The sequence below is a fragment of the Planococcus citri genome, chromosome 4 (genome assembly GCF_950023065.1).
Source record: "Planococcus citri chromosome 4, ihPlaCitr1.1, whole genome shotgun sequence".
NCBI classification, from domain to species: domain Eukaryota; kingdom Metazoa; phylum Arthropoda; class Insecta; order Hemiptera; family Pseudococcidae; genus Planococcus; species Planococcus citri.
This window is the reverse complement of record NC_088680.1, coordinates 35,441,006-35,467,354: the sequence shown is the minus strand read 5'-3', so window position 1 is coordinate 35,467,354 and position 26,349 is coordinate 35,441,006. Positions and strand designations below refer to the sequence as shown.

The 26,349-nt window shown below is 32.9% G+C and overlaps 2 protein-coding genes and 1 long non-coding RNA gene across 3 annotated transcripts; 1 reads left to right on the top strand and 2 right to left on the bottom strand.

The window, feature by feature from the left end:
* Positions 1 to 9,980: 9,980 nt before the first annotated feature.
* Positions 9,981 to 11,845, top strand: LOC135844382 (uncharacterized). The gene is made up of 2 exons (XR_010558511.1): positions 9,981 to 10,457; positions 11,227 to 11,845. It is a non-coding gene; the product is annotated as an uncharacterized LOC135844382 (long non-coding RNA).
* A 1,978-nt stretch (positions 11,846 to 13,823) lies between these two features.
* Positions 13,824 to 17,404, bottom strand: LOC135844586 (uncharacterized). The gene is made up of 2 exons (XM_065362820.1): positions 17,152 to 17,404; positions 13,824 to 15,652 (listed from the first exon to the last, which is right to left on the bottom strand). The coding sequence occupies exons 1-2, from the start codon at positions 17,367 to 17,369 to the stop codon at positions 13,993 to 13,995; spliced, it is 1,878 nt and encodes a 625-aa protein (XP_065218892.1). The 5' UTR covers positions 17,370 to 17,404; the 3' UTR covers positions 13,824 to 13,992.
* A 2,683-nt stretch (positions 17,405 to 20,087) lies between these two features.
* On the bottom strand, positions 20,088 to 24,271 carry LOC135845414 (uncharacterized). Its single transcript, XM_065363943.1, has 2 exons — positions 23,952 to 24,271; positions 20,088 to 22,199 (listed from the first exon to the last, which is right to left on the bottom strand). The coding sequence occupies exon 2, from the start codon at positions 22,135 to 22,137 to the stop codon at positions 20,839 to 20,841; it is 1,299 nt and encodes a 432-aa protein (XP_065220015.1). The 5' UTR covers positions 22,138 to 22,199; positions 23,952 to 24,271; the 3' UTR covers positions 20,088 to 20,838.
* Between the last annotated feature and the right edge of the window lie 2,078 nt (positions 24,272 to 26,349).

The following is a 26,349-nucleotide window of genomic DNA, read 5'->3' as shown; positions in this document are numbered from 1 at the left end:
CATTTCAACGTAATTTGATAAATAGCATGACTACTCTACAAAAGTTTCGAAAATCATGACCCAAGTATGCACAAAATTCTTTAAACTTGTGCTTAAACAAGTTGATCTGGAAATTTATGTGTTTTTTTTTTCAAAATTCCAACTCATTTTGATAGATTGCATGACAACTTTTACAAAAATTCCAAGAATCATGATTCAATTTTGAGCTTAAAATTCTCAAAAAATATACAAAAAATGTTTCGGTCTAAATATGTAAGGATCTGAATTTCTCACATAATTTTAACCCACTTCGATAACTCGATAAGTCAAGTCGTATAAAACATTTAAAAATTGAATCGCGAGTCCATTTCCCTCATGTCAAAAAATATGTTGGTTAGTATGGCTACATTTGTTACACTCCAAGAGGCTGAGTGTGAGTGAGTTAGTATGAATGGAAATTTCACTGCAGCGCAGCTAACAACCTCGACCACAGTATAATTATTAGCATCGCTTAAGAAATTCTCACCACCGCACGCACCCCTTTCTCTTTTGTATGTCTATGTATGTACATTATACGTATTAGTTGTCTCGGGCCTGTAGTGGCTACTGCAAATACACAATAAACAGGTCTGCAAAACAATGAATGATGAATGCAAACGCTACTTCCGTCTTCTAGGGATGAGCGCGCAGTAGGTAGAGGTACATTTCTATACCAGTCCACAAAAAGCACGTGTACTAATCCTTTGCCCAGTGAATTTCTTCAGTGATTCCATGCAGCAATTGGCAAGACCTTCTACAACGTAAAAAGTGCAGTTATAGCTTCATCGATATTGTAATAATTTATTTTGCAGTTTTGATTTTCAATCGCAAGTTTCAAACTGCATTTCACGGATTTATTCTTCGATCATTGTATTGCTGTTGAGTAGGTACGTACCCAACTTCATAATAATATTATATTTTATGTGAGGAGCTGATTAGCTCAGTTTATTAAAAAATTTCGCTAATTGTAAGACAGGGCTCGTTTTAAATTTCTTTCGAAACAAGTAACTTGAATAACCAAAAAAGTTTAGAAAAATATCATAAAACATGACCAAAAACGTAACAAAACGTGAGCAAAACATTTTAAAGCAGAAAAACATCACAAAATAAGCCAGAACATTTCATTAAAAAATAGACATCCAGGCATTTACTGAAGAAAAAAAAGATACGATACCTATCCAAATTTTTGCCAGAAAAGCGAGACTTTCTAGTAATTTTTGAAATTACAGTGAGAATTTTTGGCAAAAAAAGGCACGATATTGACGATGTTGGAAAAAAAGCAGAATATTTTTCGGCTATATTTGACAATGTGATAAAAAGCGGACATCTTTGTTAATTTACCCACAAAAAGCAAAACTTCTGTCAAAAAAGTGAAACTATTCTGCCTCTCTCAGGTGAAAGTAACTTTTTGGGAAAATATTGATAAAAAGCGAGACGTCGACAATTTTAGTAGATAAAAAAGCACAGCTTTTCTGCAATTTTTGATGACAAATCGCGAAACTTTTTGGCCAATTTGGGGGGAGGGAGGAATTGAGATATGTAATTGAATTTTTTTGCAAACAACTAACAAGCGATAATGTTTAGCAATTTTTGGCAAGTAATAACACATTTTGGCAATTTGGACAGAAGTCGAAACTTTTTACTACTTTTGGCAGAAAGCAAGACTTTGACAATTGCAATCAAAGGCAGGGCTTTGTAACCGTAACGCTGAAAAAAGAAGTGTAACCAGTTGGAAAATAATTTTAAAAATGAACGCTTTCGTAAATTATCAACTTTTTAAAAAAATAGTAGGTAGGGCAAAGTTTTGGAAAAAATTTAATTCATAAAAATGTAAAAAAATCAACTTTAGTAATTTCGTTACTTGGAAATTAAACGAGTAAGTATAAGGCCAGCTAAAAAAAAATACGTTTGAAAAAATGTTTCAGAAATTCTCATAAGTAAATAACTCTAGGTAGTATATAGGATCTAAAATTTCTGCAAATTTGAAAAAAATTGGTTTAAAACTGCAATAATTTTACAGAAATTTGATCAGTTTCAAAACTTGAAAGTTGCACAGATCCTTCAAAAATTGGAGTACGTCAAAGCCAAAAATTACAATTTTCAGCTAAAAAAATACTCAACAAGTTATCCCCAGGTCGAATTTTTTATTGCAACCAATTTTCATTTTTTGCTCATTTGGTACATTGTAGACACCGGTAGTTTCCTCCCATGAATAGACAGAGGGGTTTATTAAAAAAAAGTCGCTGCATTCGCTTTGGAAAGATCTACACGTTGGTACTAACTACTAATCACTGGCTTCTGAATCAGCAGAAAAATGTTTGATATCCAAAAATACTCGCAGGCAAAATTTAAGGCACTGTATTAAATTTTTCAAGTACGGCGGATTTTTGAAAATTGACAAATTACCTAAAAAGCAGACCAACTTGGAGCAGAGGGATGGAATTTTTAGGATCACTTGCTGAACACTATTAATTGATCCATAAAACATATATTCAAATGAGCCATTTTGATTTCTATTGCAGATAAAATGGCGGCTCCTACGACATTAGATTCGGTAATGACGTTGCAAAACACAGCCATGCTGCAGATAGGCAAATCTCTATGGGAGCACAGAATCACTCACGATGCACCAATCAATCAGCACGAACTCTTCAAACCATTCCCAATCAACGAGATCCCTATACCAAAAAATCTAAGGCAAACGCTCAATACTTGCGTCAAAATCATGGCTAATAATATCAGTAAATGGATAGGTTTCCACGCATCCAACATATTCTTCAACAGGTCATACTCTAATATAGTACCTTGCTTGAAACACCTGGTTTGGTTAGTCGACGGGAATATAGACTACGTCGAGACAGCGAGAAAATTACTGCAGGATTCGAGTGTATCGGAATTTGAGAAGTTGACAATCGCAAAGGAGTTCTTCTTCAAGGAGTTCATTGATGAGAAACATCCGAATCTAACTGATGATCAACTCAGGGAGTTTTTCATTGCTCGTTACACATTCAAAATCATGTTGAATATTGCCGGTACAGCGTCCGGATATTATCTTATTCGAATTCGTGAAAGGATAGCAGAATTTCTACGATGGTATCACAAGGAGAGCGTTTCCGATATCAAAACTTTTATTAATAATAATACAAATACCTATCCTAGAGATGATTTTTCCACTGAAGACAGATATAATATAAAGACTGTTTTGCTAATATTAGAACATGATGGTGTGAATGAGTAATAGGTATCTAATCTATCTATGTTAAAATCAATTGCATATTTTGTACCTACCTATAAAGTATTATAATATGCATTAGGAATTAGAATAGGTATATTGCGGGAAAAAATGTACGACTTTGATCAAATTCAAAGAAGATCTTCATTGAGAGTTCAAAATTACTTACAAATTTTTTTTAGCTCTCAAGGTGACCCTGGAGGGGAGATATGAGATTTCAAACAGAGGATGTTTTTAAAAAATTCACGGTTTTTTCGCTCCAGCTCCTACCAATTTGTTTTGAGGAAAATGGAAAAATTCCGAAATACATATTTCATTTTACGTTAATTTTTACATTTTTGAGCATGGTGATTTTGAAAATTTGTTAATTTTATCGATACTTATGATCAACTCGAAGTCCTCACATATGTTAATTTTGTTTAATTTTAAAAATTGATAAATAAATTCATGTGCATGTGGATTCTCTCATGTTTTCAACCATGCTTATTTCAAAAAATGAGGATATTTTTGATACAGTTATCAATTTATCATCTTGTTTTATGTATGTACATTTATTCGGGTATCAAATTATTTAACTGAAAATAAAAATAGGCGAAATAAAATTAGTAGAGATAACGATAATCGTATGCTTCATACGAAATTTAGTTTAAAAAATTTCATGTCAGTGTTTTAGGAGTCGATCGGTGATGGTCATTCGTCATACAGTCAAATTATTCGTACCGGTATTTGATCACCTTTTGGTAACAGCTTTACCAATTACACTCTGTCCAACTGTCCAAGAATTACTCACTTCTTATTGGTGCTCACAGAAGTCCGAAGAGCTTTTACACAAAGTCACCACCATTTTCCATGACTTACCAGTTCTTGTCGTACTCGTAAACTAAGGAAATGAAATTTTTGACCAAGTTTACATTTTATGATGTATTGCGTGAACTGCCTTTACTATGCTTACGAGTAGTTGAAGCTCATCCCATCTTAAATTGTCAGTCAATAGATACCTACCTAAAATACATTGGAGGAGACATTATTTAAAAATGAAATCTCCCAGGTTAAGTACCTACCTAACAACATCGCAATGACAATAAAAAAAAATACCAATTGAAAATACTTTTACGTATTTTCATTTGTTGAACAGTTATCTAATACTATACGATCAAAACAATAGGCAAAATACAAAAATAATAAGGCATATCAGCAACCAAAAAAAAATCACTTCTTAGTAAAACATCTTAACTCTAAATATAGGTACCTCTACTTACCCATCTTAATGAAAACTTTAAAAATATAAATAAAAAATACTTTGATCATGAATTTTGAAAATTTAACACCGATTTTCCACTATGTCTAATACCTAGTACCTACCCTTAATTATTAGGGATCTAAATAAAACCCGCAGAAAGACTTGAAGATTGAATCTAAATCATGCGTCCAACGGTCATTAAAATTCCTCCTCTCAACATTATCAGATACCTTCGCTGACGATCGTAACAATGTATGGAATTGTTCCACAAGACTTTTTTCACTGTTAAAACACCAAGCTAACAAATCCAACCAGGGTTGCATCTTCAATTTCGTATTGAAATCAAATTGGTATTCACGTTTAGGCTCGTGCAAATAATCAATAAAATTTAACTTGACTTTGATCCGATCTTCCTCGCTAGATAAATACTTCTCAACGAATAATATAACATCGTGAATCGATTCGTCATTTAGCAAACGGCGCATGAGGTCTAAATTACACATGACCAACTGATTCTTGAAATCTTTAGCTTCGCTCGTAGTTAATACTTCGTGGAGATAGTTTTCAAACTCTACTTCCAGTCGTCCATCACGATGTTCGCACAAAAGTTTGGACAGGGCACTTTTCGGCATTGTCTCAATAATTTGCCTTTTTAAATTACGGATCACTTCCTGGTCCGACGTACAGAAATTCAAGTAGTTTTGCAATTCTTTGAAACGTCCTGAGCTCAGTAAGGTTTCACAAGCCGCTTTGATAGTATTATAATCGATCATAACTGTGATTTTGAAAAGAGCTATCTTTTCTTCACTCTCTAAGCACATCTTCATCATCTCATCGATTTTGTTTTTATGGTTCATTTGACCGATAACTAAATCAATCCAATTGACTTTCCAGCGTTGACGCCTACGTTCGACATCCCAAAGCGAAAATATATCGACAATCAACTGATAATTTGGCGAATCTGATTCAAGACCTTCAATCAAGTATCCCACAAAATCATAATTTCGTTGATTGGCTACAAACATTTTCTGTCGCTCTGAAATGCTGAGCCACATCTCCCACAGCAAATAATTCCGAGTCTCGCGTAGAGTACTTAGCAGCGAATCGTCGTCGATTATATCCACTGCACGTTTCCATATCAATATGACATATTCGGTGTAATTGGATTCTTCATCTTCCATTAAGGCAGTTATAATATCACGACACTTTTCTCTTAAAATTGAATCTAGTTCTGAACTTGTTAATTTAGGAAGAAGGTGCCAGATTAGCTTGGCTTCCTGATCATCGATGATCTGATTAGCTCTGGCGAGCCGTTCTTCTTCACCATGAGGCTGATTCCAAAAATATTCAATGGCAGGCCAGTGACCATAATAGTTTAAAATTCCCAACACATAACGAAACAGGCCAGCGTCAGGGTCAGGTGAACCATACATTGCGTAAGGAGGGACTCTAACACGCCAGTAATCCAAAAATGGATCGTCTGTGTGAAAATTCATAGCTGCCAGATCCACTTCATCTTGCGACAATGTTTCCTTCAACCGATCCACGTCATCGGTGAAACAATATGCACAAACCATTTGGAACTTCTGTACTTGGGTAGTTTTATCGCTAACCAACAACTTTCTGGCTGTTTGTTCGAAGCTAATCCAGCCATCAGGTAGCCATACTATCTGATCCAATAAGACAATCAAATCATCTGGATCGGAAATTTCATCGCAAAACACATATTTACTGTGATATTGCCACCATTTCACTCTGCATACGTTCATTCTTTCACTAAATCCACTGATCACATTTTTAATAGTTTCTGGAAGCGGAACACCAATGAGGTCTACTTCACGAGAGTCGATATTAACTTCTACATTTCCACGATGCATTTGCGTTATTTTATGATGCATCAAAGCAGCCATCAAGGATACCGCAGCCAAATCCTTCAGTTTGCCGACGTGATGAAAGAACACCAATGTATTTGTATCGCCGATCGAATTGCGTTGGCCGCTCATTTTGATATTATTCCGAAGGTCTGAGCGCACCAGCTATCTCGAATAGGCATCTACCTGAAAGTTGAATATCTTCATTAAGTATTGATCATTTCACAAAAGGATGAGGTGAGATACATCGAATCATGCGGTACAATAAGATATTCATGTTAATATAATGTAGAAAACATGATGGGTGCTTCGTCAAGAGCTATGGATTACATGCACGTCACTCAATTATCCTACCAGTTCAATACAGTTCAAAAGTTGTAAAGCCTAGAATTGTCGAAAACTCACATCACAGTAATACGAGTACTGCTGACTGCATCCGTGAGTCTGATACGAAAACAAATTTTTTAAATTTTGTGCATGCTTTCTTTAAATTTTTGCGTACTTATTTTCATTTTTCGTCTTTGTATCATTTCAACGCTTCAAGTTCTTAACTTCGTGTTGAATATCATCTCGTAAATCGTTATGACTACAAGGAAACCTTACTCACAATCAGTTACTAATTATGCTCAATTTTCAACCGTACGGTAGCTGGTAGCTCCAAAAAAAAAACCGGAAAACTTAGGACCTTATCTAATGTGTTTTAAATATTCCAAAATTGTTCAAAAATTGCCTTAATTCTTGGAAAAAATTGAATGGGGCGATGATATCCTAGAAAGTAGGTAGAAAACCGCATTTCTAGTAAGTACAATCATGTACCCTAACAGGACCAATTTTGAAAAATATATTCTTCCTCGCTCGTATCGAAAGTGGTCCTCAAAATGTGTTGATAGTTGGGATATTATCTTATAAAAAATACAGTTAATTCAATTTTTGAACAATTTTAAAAAATCCAAAACCTCGTAGGATCTTCAATTTTTTGTTTGGGCGGCTGATTTTTTTTATTAAAGCTACACCAATGATCCTTCATGATCTGGTAAAAAAACATAATTCGAATTGACGATTAATATTCAGTATCCTCTTCTATGTGTAGGTATATCAAAATTTTGATTTTTTTTTTTCATTTTAAGACATAAAAAGTACCTATCATAGATTCCATTCTTTTCTCAACCAACTGCCTTTTTTTCTCGAAGATGTACACACTCCTCTCATACGTACTTATGTACTTAGTTTTGTACACTGAAACAGAATGTCCAGTGAGAGGTCAGCAAAACTTTAGATTTGAATGCAATTAGTTATCAGGCTACCAGCCTACCACTAAAAAAAAAATGTCAAGATGAAGGTGTTGCCTATCTTCAGATTAGAAAAGGTAAATTGCGTTCTTCGAAACTAACGATCAAATCCCGTTTTGACTTCGGAAGTGGGTGGAGCATCGAAAACGAAACAAAATCACATAATTGTTGTGACTTTTTGCCCAACTTGCAAATTGAAAGGGCTACGAATGAATTTCAATAGATACCTATTTCAAAAAATAGCAATGAAAACAATTATTACGGAAATGAATAGTACGTCTAAAAATGAACAAATTTCGTCATTATCAATTTTCCAACTCTGAAATTTGAAAACTTCCAAAAATTTTAAAAATCATGGAGTTGGAAAAACATTGATACTAATAAAATTTGTTCATTTTTAGACGTTGGTATTATTCATTTCCGTAATTATTTTTTTCATGGCTGTCTTTTGAAATTGAAATAACTGAAATAAGTTAGTAGAAAAATCATAATTTATGTGAATTGGTTCAATTTTCGACGCTGTACTCACTATCGAGTTTGTTGAGAAGGACGCAATTTTTCCCTTCAAATTTAATGATAGGCAACACCTTCAACTTACTTTTTTCCTAATGGTACCTCTCCGGTTACAAACGTACCAAGTTGGCAGATTCAAAATCAGCATATCAGCAATTAAAAACTCAAAATTGAACTGTACTGTTACCAACTGAAAGTGACGATTGACATGTTATTTGTCGAGTTTCCTAAGACACAGAATTCAAATACAAGTCAACTTTTCGATTTTCACTAATTCCGGGTGGCAGAGTACCTACGAATATCTAATTTTATGAATTCGACTGCTTCTCTCCTTGGTTCCTTACCAGACAGAATTTTCAGAACAGAAGCTACAAAGATACTAATCAGGGTCGTAGTGATCCGGATTATTTTCTGCAGTAGGAATCGTGATCCGTGATCCGGATCATTATACCACAAGGATTTGTGATCTATGATCCGATTCAAAATTTTCCGCAGATCATTTTTTCACGGATCATTTTTTTTGCCAGTAATGCTGCATTGCTGCATGTTTTTGCTTTGAAAATTCGATTTTATTAAAAATTAATGGAGTTGAACTCAATTTGTTGGATATTGACGTAATGATAACGAATAAAGTTTAAGTTTTTGATATCAGGAATGAAAAACAAAAAATTTAAGCTAATGAAATCGTAAGATAAGGTACTTGATACTTTAATACAGGGGTGGGCAAAAGTCAGCTTGCATCCTCGAAAATTGCGAATTTGTCAGTGTCAACTACGAAAAAATTACACATGGCCCAAATTGTTGAGAATTAAATTTCTAATCGACCTATTGTCATAATTTTTTTTCTAAGATGCTTGGTTTTTGATTTTTGTCAAAAAACCAAAAATTTTTGAAATGAACTTTTGATGAAAATTGATCTGGAGGCGAAAGAAAGCGTCCAATGAAAAAATTACACACGACCAAAATTGTAGAGAATTAAATTTACACTTCGACGTAGTGTCATTGGTTTTTTGCTAGGATGCTTAGTTTTTGATTTTTTGACAAAAAACTAAAACTTTTTGAAATTATTTTTTGAAAAATTTGCAAACTGAGTTTCATAAAAGTCGATCTGGAGGCGAAACGAAGCGTCCTACAAAAAAATTACACACGACCAAAATTGTAGAGAATTAAATTTCCAATCGACAGAAAAGTCATTAGTTTTTCTCCAGGATGCTTAGTTTTTGATTTATTGATGAAAAACTAAAACTTTTTGAAATGGTGAAAATTTTATTTTTCAATTTCTGCAAATTTGCAAGCTGAGGCTGGCTTTTCCCCACCCCTGCAGGCCTGCATAATGTGTTATTGCAATTTTTCGAAAAAAAATGAGAGACTATTTTGTTCAATCTTTAATTAAAAAAACCGATTTAGTTCCTTATAGTAAAATTTCCTTGAAATGATCCGAAAAATGATCCATGAAACTTGATCCGGATCATTTTTTTCTGGAGTGATTCGTGATTCGTGATCCGGATCACAATTTCCCGCGTGATCTTTGATCCGTGATTCGGATCACAAATTTCTCAATGATTTGTGATCCGTGATTCGGATCAAATTTCCGTGATCCGCAACAACCCTGATACTAATGGATCGAATCCAGACAAAAGTCGACGTTGAAATTCATTTTGTTAAAAATGAACCTGCTTACTGCATTGAGATATCATTACTTCCACTCAAAATGTTGTTTGCTGTAAAAACCATCAAGTATCTATTTTATTTCACTTTTCAGCGTACTACCCAGGCCCACTATTGTAATGTTCAATACGTCTCACGTTTGGCGATATCTTCGACTCGACCGAATGGGTACAAAATACATCATTAGGGTAAGAGAACGGGTTTCCTGTTAGGTATTAATTCAATAACAATACCAAGAACTTCGGACACCGAGGCATTGTAGTTGGCGACCGTTTTCTAGGTGCCTTACGTTGGACCATTGTCGAAGTACAAAACAATCAACCCTAACATCATTAATAGTCTAAAGTTCACTTCCTGAAATGAACCATCAACAATAATCTACATCCGTATTATTTTCGATTTCGCGTCAGTGAGTTCTCCTGCTCTTTGCAACTTTCAAAACAGAGAAGACGTACATTGGCAGATACGATTTCACAGTGACAAGTGCTCGTATTCTTTAAAAGTGGTCATTTTTTGCTGTGTGTATCTTGGGTGGATATTTTCAAACGATTTTTTCGATTCGTAGTTTAAATTAGTCGTGTTTTTTCAACGATTATCTGTCATATTTATAGTACTCGTACCTATTGGTAAGTACCTACTATATATAGTTATTTTACAACATTATTTAGAAACGATAGGCTTTCTTAACAAACTTTTAGTAGGCAATACAATTTTTCTAAAGAAATTCAGTGAATCAAAAAAAAACTTACAAATGATTATTTACTATCTTTATTCTTTACCTATTTACAAGGATTTTGATTTTTTTAGAAAGAAATTTTCAGGGTGTCTACTATCTACCTAATCCAAAAAACAAAATTTTGTACTTTTTTCGTATTTTTTTCATACAATACTTTTTAAATAGTACTCATTTTTTAAACATACTGTTTTTCTTCATTTGATTTTTTTTGGTACAAATTTCGTAAATTTTGTACATTTTTGACGATATTTCGAATTTTTTTAGGCGATCACCTAATTTCATACTTTTTTTATAATCGGCCGGTAGACACTCTGATTTTTCATGGCACATACCCAATTAAATCATTAAAAAATTTAATCAACTTATGGAATCATGTGTTGATGGTAATTATGATTTTGTGTGATTTTTCGATAATTAATATACCTACCTATTGTAAACTTAGAAAGTGAAAGATATTCTCTTATAGTACTTTGGAAATTTGGAATCATAAATTGAAGATCGAAAGTCTTATCAGAGAACTGACAACGTTTCCTACATTTGAAAAATTTCTCATTATTGTGATTTTTTGTGTTCAAATACTTCAAATAAGTTGTAGAATGACTAGGCTTAATTGGCTGACCAAAATTAACTCAAATCAATTTTTTTCTTACCACTTCCAGATAAAATGGCAGCCAACGTAGTACCAACTTTGCGACATACAGCCATCATTCAGATATCGAAATGCCTATGGGACCATAGAATAAACATTGAGAAACCATCCAACCTCGACGATCTCTTATACACGCCAATTCCAATCGATACAATTTCCGATCTACCGTTTACTTTGAGGAAGTCGTTGAAGATCCAAGTCTATTTTATGGGTACTCAGATAAGCACATGGATGAAATCCCATAACATTAGATGGGACATTATCAAAAACGAGCTGTCTTTTCTAAAACACTTGGTTTGGAAAGCTAATGGAACCGTAGATTACTCCAAGACTCGAATAAATTTACGGCGAGATCCTGATTATAAGAATTCGTTTCAAGAGTTTAAAGTATTATGCTGTAAAAATTTATTGAATATTCGAGAGATTGCAGCAGGGGCACATATTCGCCCTCAAATCAATTGGTATAATTAAGTTGTATAGTAAACTAGGTACCTATCATTCTTTTATGCGTACCTGAAGATGTCGTTCATGGGTGATATAAATGTACGTATCTATTGTACATAATGTATTGTGTTCGTTTATAATTTTGTTTGTTTTGTTTTATTTTTTTAATAAATGTTTGTAGCATAGTAGTTAATTTTATTTATCAGAAATAAGATTTTTTCGTTTTATCGTGCATTTGATCTATTCATCAACACGTATAATGCGTTTCTATTCAATGTACCTAATTTCATCTTACGCGTATTCAATCATAACATTTTTTCATAACTCTAAAAATCTTCAAAAATTCATAATTATTTACGCAGAGAAAGTCTTTCAGAACAAAAGTTGCTCTTCTTAGAAAAAGTTTCATTAATCCCAAAATAAAAATTTAAACTTTATATAAAATGTTCGATTGGAATTTTTTACAAAAAACAAAAATTTTGAACAATTTTTAGACCACCGGAGGGGTTGCCGCGGGAAGGGGAAGAATGAGGTTATTCAAACATGAAATCAAAAACTTGAACTGAAAATCTTGAAAATCAAATCGAAGTACAAAAAATAAATTGAAAATTCTAAACTGAGCTTCCAAAAAAATGATCAAAACAAACTCCATCAGAAAAGGAAGGCCTGAGGCTCAGAATTTAATAAAATTTAATATGGGTACAAATTCTCGATTTTTGATGACACTGACTCTGAATTTCTGACATTCGATTTGACTTCAAAACCAAAAATGCACTTTTCAAAGTGGAGCTTGGTGCCAAAATCTAAAAAAAAATGCAATTAATTTTAATTCCAGACGTATCAACTGAATCGAATTTTTTGGGTAAAACAATTTGAAAGCCTACGGGAACCTCATGGGTGGCTCTTTCAATTTTCAGAAACACAAAAAAATTTAAATGAAAAAAACTGTAAACTTTGATTCCCTCCACTCTATCTTCTCAGCAAGAACACCAAAAAAATTCATCTGGGTGGAAAAATTACTAATAATAGTCGAACTGAAAACCCAATATCAAGACAAAATTTGAAAAAATTAATGTATAAAGAATAAAGTTCATTGTTGAATAAACTTTGAGGTTTTAAATCTTCAGCACTAAGTTAGTTTAGATGTGATATAGTTATCTAAATTCAATCTTACCGTATTTCGTTCAGAAACAAAACCAATTCAACGAGGATTCAAGTCGATATAAAATGAATCTTCCAGGCCCAAAAATGATCGTATCGTCTGCTACCTGGAATCAAAATACATGCAATTTGTTCAGTACTACGCATTAAAAGAAAGATTATTAAATCAATAACATTTCATAAGCTACATCACAAAAAATAAAAATTGAACGCAACACAAATGGTGCGATTTTCACCATGAATAATAATAAAACGAACAAAAATCTTGGAAAAACACTACTTGATGAAAATTATATTAAAAAAAAATAAAAACAGGACTTCTTGATAATTTTTGCAAAAATGGAACTTGTTTTACAATATTGATAGAAAACACAACTCTGCGGACAATTTTTTCAAAAAAGATGGACTTTCTTGTGTATACTTTGACAAAATGCAGGACTTTTTTGACAATTCTAACAAAAGCAGGGTTTTTTTGGCAATTTTAACAAAAGCCCCTTTTAAATTGAAAATTTTTTTGAGAATTTTGCCAAAAACAAGGCGTCTTGGCAATTTTGACGTTAAAATTGGATGTTCTTTCAACTACCTCAATTGTCGTTGATTTGGTATTCCAATGACTATCATTCAAACCACTTTTTTTATCGTTCAAATATGGTATTATATCCCCCACTTCAATCTCCAAAAAATCTCAATCAAATCTCATAATTTCCTTTCCATTCAAGAATTCTTCAGATTATTCATTTTTTTTTTTTTTACGGATCAAATTGGAATTTACCCGCAATAAAATGTCAGGGGTATATTTATAAGGCCAAACCGAGACCTCGCAGTGCTGTAGCTGCCACCGAAACAGCCAGTACCAAAGTTTTGAATGGCTTAGGCGTTGTTCAAACCAACGAACATACATCGTATTCAACTGTATACTTAATTGTCTTCAGTGCACCAATCTTTCTTCTACGTTGGTAAAATTTACAATTTTTATGCTGTTTTAGAAATGTAATAACTCGCTATAAAAAATTGGGTTTATTTGGCGAATAAAAAATACAACAGATTCGTGGGCAGCAATGCCCTCAATACTTGGCAGCTATTTGATACAAAAATAAATAATAAATTATAGGAACATTTATGTGACTTGGTCACTCTTCAATGCAAAATCGACGCGACGTTAATCGTTGAATTAATCCAGCAAATTCAAATTACGCGAATACCTATAACTAAAAACGTATTCTCTCCACGACTCTGAAATTTGACGTTCCAAATCCGCAATATGTTCACTATCAGACGAACAACAAAACTTCAAAAAAGTATTCAGTTCTTTACGACACGTTCGTTTCATCAACTCGACGCAATATTTTTTGATATTCTCAAAGCACATCATTTCGCGTTGCTTGAATTCGACAATTTGATCCTTCTGCAGGCATAATTCCATAAGCTCGTTCAAGAAACGAGGAGCAGTTCCATAAATTAAATACTTCCAATTATCGATCCAAATTTTATTCCTTTGCTCGAACGTGGCATCGGATAAGACTAAAATCAGGAAATCCATCGGTCGAGGAAGTTTGGATAACGGGAACAGCTTATGGTATTGAGAAAATCCATCGTCTACGACGAGTTCTTCGATTGCTCGACGTTTCAGTCGATCTGGTGCTTCGATCCAAATGGAATGCATCGAAATACGTATATTATCAGTGAAATAATACGATATGGTTTGAAATTCGTGCTCGAAAATCCACCAGATGATCTTGATAAATTGCTCGCCAGATACAAGGTGTTTAAAACGTCTCCAAACTTGAGCTACGAATTCCGAGTTAGATTCGCGAATCAGGTATATGATGACTTGATCGCCAGCCGAGACCATTAATTCTTTCCATTGGTCGGCATCAAAAGTAGAAAGCAAACTTACGTAAGCAGGGCCAAACGAACTTTTCAAACACGAGATCATTTTTCGTACACGTCGATCAGGTTCGACGAAATTCCAAAAATACTCCAGGGAATATCGATTAAAAAACTCGGTGAATTCGATCATATCTTCCTCGATTGCTCCAGGATGTCGATGATGGTCCAAGAAATGTATCCAATAATGTAACATTTCTTGATCGCTGTTCATATTTAGCTGAAAACAATTGATTCTCGTATCTGTCGATACCGAAGGCCACATCGTAACAATCTGCTCGACGAAACAATACTCGCAAGCTAAGTTGAATTTATGCCAAGCGCTTATTTTGGGTCGATTCATGAGTCGTTTAGCTGTTTCTTCGCTGCATATGACAGGTTTACCTTTATACTGCCAAATCAAATCGTCGAAGTACTCTACGAATACGATCTCGAATTCGTTACGATCGACGAAAACGTCGAAATGTATGAAAATCCAATTCAGCATCTTGATGCCTACTTGAGACGCTGTACGACGAATCTTTTGCTCGAGTATGACCGGTATTCGAGTTTTCAATATCGAAACGATGTTCAAATCGTTCACTTTGTAGACGTAATCGTGTATTCGACTGAGGAGCAAATGTATACGAGGAGATTTCGACCACGTCGAGTATTCCGATATATCGTAAGTCACGTTGAAATTATTCATCGATAAAGGAAGCGTGCCTGTTGGTAGGGTTGCTTCGTAGTAGCGTAAAGGAGCGTCCAGCTCGTTCATATTTTGACGCCAAGGCCAATCGTTCAGAATTGTCTGATGCCATAATAACGTTGCCATTCTGAGTAGACTAATTTCCAATAGCTTTGGAACTGGTTGACGGAATTCCACCGGGTATTGTTTGTTATCGTTATCGAAACGTTTTTCCGAATTCATATCGATGCCAGAGTCGGTAACCATCAGCGAAATTCTGCAATAAAAATAACAATAATTAAAAGATTATGAATAAGTCAATTAGTCATCATAAAATGGCTCATGATCATGACTGCGAACTGTATTATTTATTGTTGAGAATATTTTTATTCAGCGAGCAACCATTATTTTGTATTCGACCACTCGCAGTCTCCATATCGTCAACTTTTTAAAAATGGTGAGGAGAGGGGGAGTTGGGGAGACATCGGTAGATCGAATCCACCATCCCTGCTCATGAATAACACATGGACCACATGATGCTTCAATTGACACCTACTATCTCGTACACGAAAAATGAATATGTACGATTTTTTTTTGGTCCCTCATCTTAACATTGTTGAATCTTGTGGGGAAAATTCTCTGAAAATCAAGTGTCGCGAAGCGTCTCCTCTCCCAGTATTACGAGATAGGTAAATGCAAATTCTGATTTTTTCAACCGGGGGACGAAATAATTTTGAGAAAAATCAAGATAACAAAAGTAGGGAGAGCGAGATAAAAAATTCCAAATTCGCCAAATAATGCATACTCCTTAAAAAAGCATAAAAGAAAATTATCACGAAGACATACTATTTTTAATTTCACCTCAACAATTAGATTTTTATAATGAGATCGTGACACCCCTTCGGAACACATGAGACCCAAATTTCAATTTAAATTCGAAAAAGATGAAATAATAACGTAAATGGTTTGCGTATTGAATGCTAAAAAAAAAAAAAATGGTCGGTGCTTACTGACTAAAAAATTGAAACAGAATTGCTTGTCAAATTAATAAATTAAATTCTTCTTTGATTTAATGAACTGTTGAAATTGTGACCAGTAACGTGCTTAAATCTATAAATTGATCCCCCCAATTTAGACCCCACTGAGCCCCTTCCTCAATGCTCTTGAGCTTTTGAATATGGCCAAAATATCAAAAAAATTGTAAATACGTAGCAGTAGCATTACGTACCTTTTATTGAGACTTCGAGGGTACCTTGATTGCTCAATTTTTGCAAACCACCCTTCTAAACCATACATACTGTTGTATTTTTACTGATCAAATGGGGAATTGAGAAGAAATCAAGTTGTTTGAATTTAACAAAATAAAATATAGACAATGAACTCAAAAAAAAAATTGAGCAAAATCGAAGGATTCAATTTCATTTATGATTTAGATTTCTGAATTCAAAGGATAAGCTAGGTTCAATCGTTGATGGAGAGGCCTGTTCAAAAATGCAGATGACAAGATGAATGCATCAAGATTTATACATAGTACATAGGTACAAAAATATTCATTTTTTAAAAAATCATTGGGAATTAGAAGTCAGAGAATTTATCTTTCTCAAAAATAATACAGTCATTTAATGGCTTAGAAATCGTTTGCAATCGATTTTCGATGCAACGAGTATTTCTGATTCTCTAATAGGTATCAAAGTATCAACTGATACCTATTCAAAAAAAATATAAGTATAGGTAGATAATAATTACTTAAACAAACGTAATACTGACCGTACTTACCTACCACACAGTAGATATTCGAATCCACAGATTCGTAGAAAATTTTCTATTTCACGTGGGTGGGCAGGCAGACGAGATAACCGAGCAGTGAACAAACTACAACAGGATACACCAAAAGTGATAACGACAACGTCCGGTCTTTCAGATGGTTTCATTCGTTGTGCAAATTTTAACTCGACTGTATTCGATCGTTCATCTTTTTTCGTTACCTTCTTCATTTACAGAAGTAACAATGCTGACTCGAAAGCACCAGTACATAGAACGGAGCCTTTTCGTCGATTGTAATTTACTTCCATGGTAATTAGAAAACAAAGATAGGTAGAGGTAGAAGTAGTACATACACAATACACAAGTAGTTACTTATCTAAAATCAGAAATTCTAGAGAAAGCTTACTTTGAAATAGGTAAACGTTTCCTATATGGGACTGAATTCGTGTATGTAGTACGAGATAACTTCTCTTCCTCCTTCATAGTACATATTTCTAATTTTAAGGAATTGTAGGTACAGTAGAATATCTCTCAACCAATGTCCCAAAAAATTATTCAAAATATACTCCCAAGTTTATGAACAAAATTAAACATTAAAGACTCCGTATAAATTAATGAAAATGTTTTTCAGCTGAAAAAAATCTGAAATTCATTTTCTCAAAAAATACTTCGATGGATTAACAGGGCTCATATTCAATTTTTTCCCCGAAAAAAAGGTAACTCATCATGTAACCAAAAAGCTCAAAAAAGTGACAAGACGTGAGCAAAACATTTTGGTATAGAAAAAAATCACAATAAAACAGAACATTATAAAATGAAATGTTATGGTTTTTTCATTTTAAGAAGTTGAACTATGTAGGTGTAGGTAGGTACTTGAAAACTTTTTGATAAAAAGAGAGACTTTCCAGCAATTTTTGAAAAAATAAGGCAAGACATTCACAATTTTAATAAATGGAAGTACTTTTGGCAATTCCTGGAAAAAAGTGGGTCTTGAAGAACTTTTGAAGAGAAAGACTTCTTGGAAATTTTTGCGAAAAAAAACGACAACTGTACGATATTTTTTAAAAACGAAAATTTTTATAAATATTCGCCAAAAAGCGAAACTGGGATATTTGAAATATGTATTATTGGCAAAAAAGAAACGCTTTTGTTTTTTAACAATTTCTGACAAAAAAGCGAAGGTTTTGAGCCCCTGGTTTAAAAAAAAGGTAGAACATTTTCAAAAAACAAAAATTTGAAAATCTAACAAAAATCGGTAATTTTTGAAATTGAAAATTATGGGGAAAAAATTAATGTTTGGTTAAAAAGCGAGATTTGGGGATTTTTTGACAAAAAATCGAAACTGACATATAATAACCAAAGGATGTGCTTTTTTGCTAATTTCTGACAAAAAAACGAGACTTGAATAATATTATTTAGGAAAATGAAACTTTTTGGAATTTTTTGCAAAAAAAAACGACTTTTGGCAATAAGACTTTGACAATTTCATCAAGAAGCCGAACTTTTTGAGACTTGGGTATTAGCAAAAAACGAAGGTTTTGGATAATTTGAAAAAAAAAAAAAGGTAAAATCTTCAGCCATTTTACTAAAAAAAAAGTAAAAATGTTTTCAAAAAGGAAGGATTTTAGTTTTTTTCCCGAACATTGAGACTTTTTAAAAACATTTTTCAGATAAAACAAAACACGATACTCCTCAGTGATATTTGAAAATTTTTGACAAAAAACAAACTTTTGGGCAATTTTCGAAAAAAAAGTAGGTAAACTTTTTAAAAGTTACATCACAAAACGAGAACTGACAATTTTTTGAATATTTTTTGTTAAGAAGACTGAAGTTTTAGCCAAATTCAGGACTTTTTTGGCAATTGCAATTTTTGTAGAAAATGAGACATTTTTTTGTGATTGGTTGAATAGTGAGATTTTTTTTTTGGAAAAATACTTGAGACTTTCGGATGATTTCCTTTAAAAATTAGGGCTTTTTGGAATATTCTGCGCAAAAGCGACAATTTTTAACAAGAAACAAATTGTTTGACAGTTTTGACAAAAGGTGAAATTTGTTGCAATTTTTAACAAAAATCGAGATTCCAACAATTTCAACAATTTCAACAAATGGTATTAGGGTTCTGTAACCGCAACACTGAAAATCCGATATACCTACCATAGACAGTTGAAAAAGTATAGGTAACAAAGTGTCTCCATCAGTGTTGAAAAAAAAACGGTTTTTTTTAAAAAAAAGACAAAACATACGTTTTTTTTGTTTAAAACAGAGTTTTAAACTGCTGCTGGATTCTCATTTGTTTTAAACGTGTTTTAAACATGTTTAAAATGTGTTTTAAACACGTTTTTAACACAAATTCATTTGTTTGGATTCAGTTTTTCAACTGTTTCAACGAGAAATTGAAATCGGAGTTGAAAAAAAACTTGTTTAAAACAAAAAAAAACTATTTTAAACAGAATTTTGTTTTAAACACTGTCTGTTTTTTACATATGGTGCTGTTTTGAACTGACAACACTGGTCTCCATCTAAGAAAAATCCGTGTTTTAATCATTTTAGTAGGTACATCTGAAGTCGGTGTGCCAAAAAAATCAGAAAAAATTTTGATGCTTGTTCAACTCCTTTCTGTGCTCATATGCTCAAAAATGGGAAAATACTGATTTCCAACATTTTGAGAAATACTCACAAATGATCTGAACCCGATTTCGTAACTGAAAGTTCATATTGAACTCGTAATAAAATTTTCATAAAAGTATCACCCAGCGAGATATCGATTTCATTCACTCGTATTATTATTATTTATTTTTTCAACTCGTGAATCACACACTGAAATCAAAGCAATCACCTACGAGTAAATACCAAAATAAAGTTACTCAAAATTTTCCATTCAACTATTAAAATTTTTCGAAAAAAATAGTTCCATTTCTTTAAATAATTAAAAAAATTTATTCCCCAAAATAATTCAGCTCTTTTAATATTTTAATATCACAAAATTACAAAAGGCGGATTAACTAAATTACGTCATACAATTCATCTCACATAAAAAAAGAACACAATATTTCGAGTAGAAGAAATATAACAATATGTTACTCTCACTATCAAAGGACTTCAACAGAAGAAAAAAAAACATATCAACAGGCAAACTAGGCCAAAATAAAGGCATTAGGGACTTACGAGTAGACTGGTACATAATTATAATAAATGTAACGTAGGTATTAGGTAATATGAAATACATTCTCATGTTCGAAAGAAATAATTCGTATAAAATATTTTTGAGAAAAAAGGTAAGTAGGTATGGGTAATTAGGTACGTAACAAACTAGGTACCTTAATAATGATTTTTTTCTCTCTCGAATAAAAATATTCAACGTCATGCCAATTCAGAGTAAAATAATCTCTTTTAAAAAAATAAAATAAAATATGGTCCAAATTAATTCTAAAATTGCTCAAAAAACACGAATACAGTCATAATATTACAGAGATCTCAGATGACCGTCGCAGATGACATATAACAAAATCAGCAACTAATTGTAGGTAAGTCAAAGTCATGTCTCCATCACAAGCAGAAAAAGAACGGAGGAAAAATAGTCACTGGGCAACATTACATTTCTCAAAAGCAAAACTACACCTTTCGGCTTCGTCTCAGTTCTCAGTACAGATAATTCCAGGTAAGATACATAGGAAAGGTAAGACTTTTCTTCAACTGCATTCACTTCAACTTCTTCCTAGACCTAGACTTCACTTTACTGACTTTACTAACTTTACCCAGACTGAGACTGGTTTTAGCGTAAAACCTATCAATCTCCTTATTAGTAAAACACCACCGCAATAAATTACTCAAATCACTCGACGTATAATTCAGCGTCAACAAAGGCATCAGCTTTCGCAAATACTGGCACTTTCTATCAAACCGTACCGAACGTAAAGCACTCTGGAAAAATTCCGCTGCGCTGGGTGATTCGCTCAAAGCTTCGCATTTGATATCGAATAATTCGTGAAGCATAGCTTCTCTCAAATGATCCGGAGCATTATTCCAAATTTTCTTGTGTAAGCAATTCTTATCAGGTTTACAGTCGTGCTCGATGCATATCCACATCATCAATATGAATACATCGGTATCCATCATATCGCATACGTGATCCCATACTCGAAGAATATTCTCGGTTTTACGACCGTCAGTGGAATATTTCCGCATCATGTAGAACATAATGTTATCAGTTTTCTCGTTCACTAAATCAATCCATTGATGCTGAGTCAGCCTAGGAAATATATACTCGTAAGGGAATTTGAAATCGCATTTGACGAAATGTAAAACTACCTCCATTTGTTGGAAATCGTTCAATCGGTTCCAGAAGTACTCGTAAGCGGGAAGATTACTCTCTGATAGCGATTTGATAATGCTCACTTCGTCGTATAAATTTCGACCAACACCTCCGGTTTTCTTACGTTCGATCCAGTATCTAACGAATCGACTACTAATCAAAGATATCACATCTGGTTTGCAATCCGACGTAACTGTTGGCCACAGATCATCGATCACATCTTCGAAGCAGTACGAGCAAGCTAACTTGAATCTTTGTAAATCGTTGAATTCGTATTCATATAGCAACATGTTGGCCACTGTTTCTTTGACGTCGATGGTGAAATCTTTCTGTTGCCAGACTATGTGATCGTAGAAACGTGGAAAATATACGAATGCGTTCTCATCTCGATCGCTAACAGCGTAACAAGTGTTTTCCTCCGACCATGTCCAGCAACCTAGATTCATAACGATCGAGTATACGTGTGTCATGATTATTTTTTTATTCGAATCTGACAAGTCTATTTTATCCAAAATCGATGCAATTATATCGAGTTTATCGCCGAATAAACCCTTGAGATCGGATCGAGTCGAAGTAAATTTGTAATGGATCCAGTTGAGACGCCATAATCTCGAAGCGATGTGAAAAGATGTTATTTCTCGTAGTTTTGGAACAGGGGTTGATAGAAGTACACAGCTTTCATCCATATTGAATGCAGGTCAAATGTAACACGCTGGTACTTCGTTCTCGAGTAATTGGATGGCAAAATCTGCGAAAATAAATTCACTGTTTTATTAAAAATATTATTTTGGTTTTGTTAAGAATAATATTATGATTGTGAATTTCAATCGATGATTTCACGGTTCATCGCTTTATGGATACATAGCATCAGAATTGGATGTAGGATTAGTTGAGTTCGATTCATATTCAAGTATTAAAATTGAATTTTTAAAAAGGGCTAATTTTTAATGATTCTGAAAATTATTCTTTCAATTCATCAACAATTGAATAAATAAATAAGTAGGTACCTAGATTATTTTGTGTAAGTAATTTAACGGATCATTTGTGAGCTTTATGCCAGAGATGAAACTTCAACATATTTGTTAACGATTGGGAAATTTTCAGTAAGTAATTTTTTTCAACTTCAAAATACTTCCTTCAAGCATCAAAACCTTTCATCATTTCTAGTTCTCTTCAATTTTTTTAGTACCTAATGTTATTGTGAAGTTTTTTTTTTTTTTTAGTTCGAACGCGATCGAGTAAGGAACGTCCTAATATTCGTCTGTCTAATCTCATTTTCTAGTGATTAATTTTTTTCATATTCAAATTTTTTTATCCTTGTTTTCTCACGACGTTTCATTTTATTCTCTGAATACGTTATAAATTTTTATTATTGTGTATTTTATGATGTTTCATTTCATTTTCTTAATACTTACTAATGTTTTAAATTTTTATTTTGTGTTTTTTAGGTGTTTTTATGACTCATGAATTTCATTTGCTGTGTCTGTCTGTTTTTTTGTTTGTCCTACCTTTAAATTTTAATATGTATTGTATTCTAAACGATTTTATTTCATTGGGAACAATTTTACTTTTTAGAAATCCAGATGATTCTACTTTTATGAAAATCTAACACAATTTTCTTAAATTTTAAACGATTTTATTTTTTAAAAAAGATGTTACCCTTTTTAAAACTTGAAACAATCCTACTTTCTTTATTTTTTTCAAACAAATTTATATTGTTTCTGGAATGATTTTACTCTTTTTTTTTAAACATTTCAAATAACTTTCGTTTTAATTTCTTTTGAAAACAATTTTTTTTCTTTCTAAATTTTTCCAGCGATAAGTATACATTTTTTTACGATTTTATTTTTAATAAAACCTCAAACAATTTCATTTTACCTATATTTTCACTTTTTTTTTGTTTTTCAAATAATTTTTACCTTCGCACAAAATACTAAACGAATCTATTTTTGAGCACGTTTTAGATAAATTTTGTTGTCATGATAAAATCTCAAATAATATTTTTGTAAAAGTTTCAAGTTAATATACTTTTTGAAGAAACTTTCAAAAGACCCTATTTTTTTGTATTCGTAAAAAATTCTAAATAGTTAAGTCGTTATAGTTACTCCTGAAAAATTATTTTTCTTGAAAACTTTACAATTACAAATTGATATTTGAATGGATAAGAAAAGTACGTAGGGCTTCGTCTATAAAATATTTTAAATTTCTCATCTTACGTGATCGTACAAAAACGTAGGTAGTCAGAGATTTTTGTTCAAACACTTAGTTTTTGGCTTATCTATCAAATAAAGCTAAGTCGACAGGAAGGTTTAACTTTCGACTGATAAACAAGGGGATCCAACATGAAATAAAGACGTTCAAAATGACCAAAAAATAAGAACCCGGTTTCTAAGGATTTCATCAACCGAAACACGAACAACTGAGTATAAAATCTCTGCTTAAAATGAGCACCAAAGTATGAGTATGATTTAAAAAAATAAGTACTTAAAAATCGACTTACTCAATATCACGAAAAATATCGTCAGGTCTTCGTAATATTTCACGACACCAAAACCTCGTAAGACCAAAATTACTTAGCAAATACGACATGAAAATTACAAATTGAGTTCGATGTGTTTTTTAAAAAAAAAAAAAAAGAGGCGAACAAATCGTTGAATCTTTCTTCACAGCACGTATATGACTAGAATCAATGTGGAAGACAGTCGTAGACAGTAGACTTCCAAAGAAAGTACGAGCAGGATTGACAAAAAAGGAAAAAAAATGGTAAAGCAACGTTAAAAACTGACTAGATGGGAGATGCAATGTAAAAGGAATGTTTATACCTGCACTGAAACTACAGTAAAATAAAGAGACAGAACAAAAGTACCTCTACTCGTCTCCACATCGAGTCGTCTTTTTACGATCATATAGACATCTTTTATCTACTTCCAGTTGTTTTCTCCCTTCACTCGACTTCATCAACCGTCAACGTGTGACGTTTAGAAAGCAAAACACTGGGAGTATTTTCTCACGCAGGGTATGTTAGGAATTCTCCTTCTCGTTTCAATGACGCAAAGGTTGTACATACATACATGTGCGGATGAATGTACACTACCTAATTAATATCCCTAGTTTATCAATTTTTTCGATAAAAGTAAGCAGTGTATTATTTTTTCCTACATTTGAAATCACTCCAACTTAGTTTTGCTTCTAAAAAGATTGAAATTGAATTTTCGGCAATGAAAACAATGCAAAAAATAAGTGATTTTGAACAAGCGGTTAAAAATTTGAAAACAACTTATTTTTGGGTAGGTAAGTACATAAATTTGTAAATTGGCATTACTTACTCGTACGAAAACATTCAAAAATATATTTTCGGAAACTGGAAAAAATTTCGAATTACAATGATGCCAATTTCTTGGGCAACAAGTACATATTGCCAATTTAAAAAACTTTGATACCTACAAGACAGCTTTTGCGTAGGCAGGTATTTTTCTTGATTTTTTGAAATCGGCAATAATGATTTTTAAAAATTGGCACTATACCTACTCTATGTATTTCTAAATATTTGCTCAGCTTCAGAAATCTATCTTTCGAAGTTTTGGCATAATTAAAGCAAAATATTCGAGATGAAAATATTTTCGAAACACGAATTTGTGCAAAAATATGCCATTTGCAAATAATTATTAACAATTCAGTAGAACCCTCAAAGTGGCCTTGGATTTTGATGACGATGATTTACGTTTAGATGTACTGTACTTAGAAAACCAAATACACTTTTTGTAACTGATCCATTTCTTCCAAAACAGGTTGGGAAGGAGCTCCAGCGAGAAAACCAAAATTATTTCAAAAATGCCTCCTCTCTGAGAACCCATATCTCCCCACTAAGAGCAATTTGGGAGCTAAAAAATGCTGTTGAAAGATCTTCAGCTCAAAATAATGATCTCAACGGAATATGATCAAAATCCGTTGACTTTTTTTTGCGATCAAAACCCGACACGTAAATTTTTGTTATTCATGCCTGACATTTCTCAATTGAAAAATTTTTATGACTCAGTGTATTGTAATTTAGAACAGGTAATTTATAATCAAATCATGTATTCACAGAAGGTAAGCAAGCAGCTGAAGAAGAGTCCACTAGTTCAATAACAATACGTAAAGGCGTTATTTCACAAAAACAAGGCAACAGCGTTCCAGCAATCTCAAAGTGAAGGAATACTGCAATCCTTACTCTCAAACTTGACATGAAAGCCTTCAGAATTTTGATTTTTTTTTTCAAAAAAAAAAAAGAAAAAAAAACGTGAAAGAAAATGATTTATTTAATATTTTAAAATGCCAAGGAAATTTAGATGGGAATTGAATTTCCAAAATAAATAATATGGGCCATTAGATTACTTCGGTATTTTGAATCTTGAACTATTCATCTCGCTAAACATGCGTTCTGAATCTGATAAATATCAATGCGATGTTGAAATTTCAATGTAGGTAGTACTTAATAATTCACCAAAGTGAACTGGAGCCTATGAATTTTTGTTTGGAATAGACCTAATGATCCGTATAAACGCATGGAATCAATTTGCTCATCCCTACAAATAAAACAGAAAATCAACATCTAATATTGATCATGGCCAAATTTATGTATATCAAGGCGGATTGCAATCAACCTCAAAAGATTGAAATCTAAAAAAATGCGCAAATATTTCAATTTTTTATTCTTTTTTTCTTAAAAAATAATTACAAAAATATTCATAAATACTCGTAGATAGCTCCTTCATTTCTACATCATCGGACACTTCGGCTTGGGCTGGCTGTAATGAAATTTTAAACCGCTTTGTAAGACTTTTGTTGCCGTCAAAACACCAAGACAAAAAATCTACCAAATCTGCCATTTTCATACCGTAATGGTCGCGAGAGTTTTT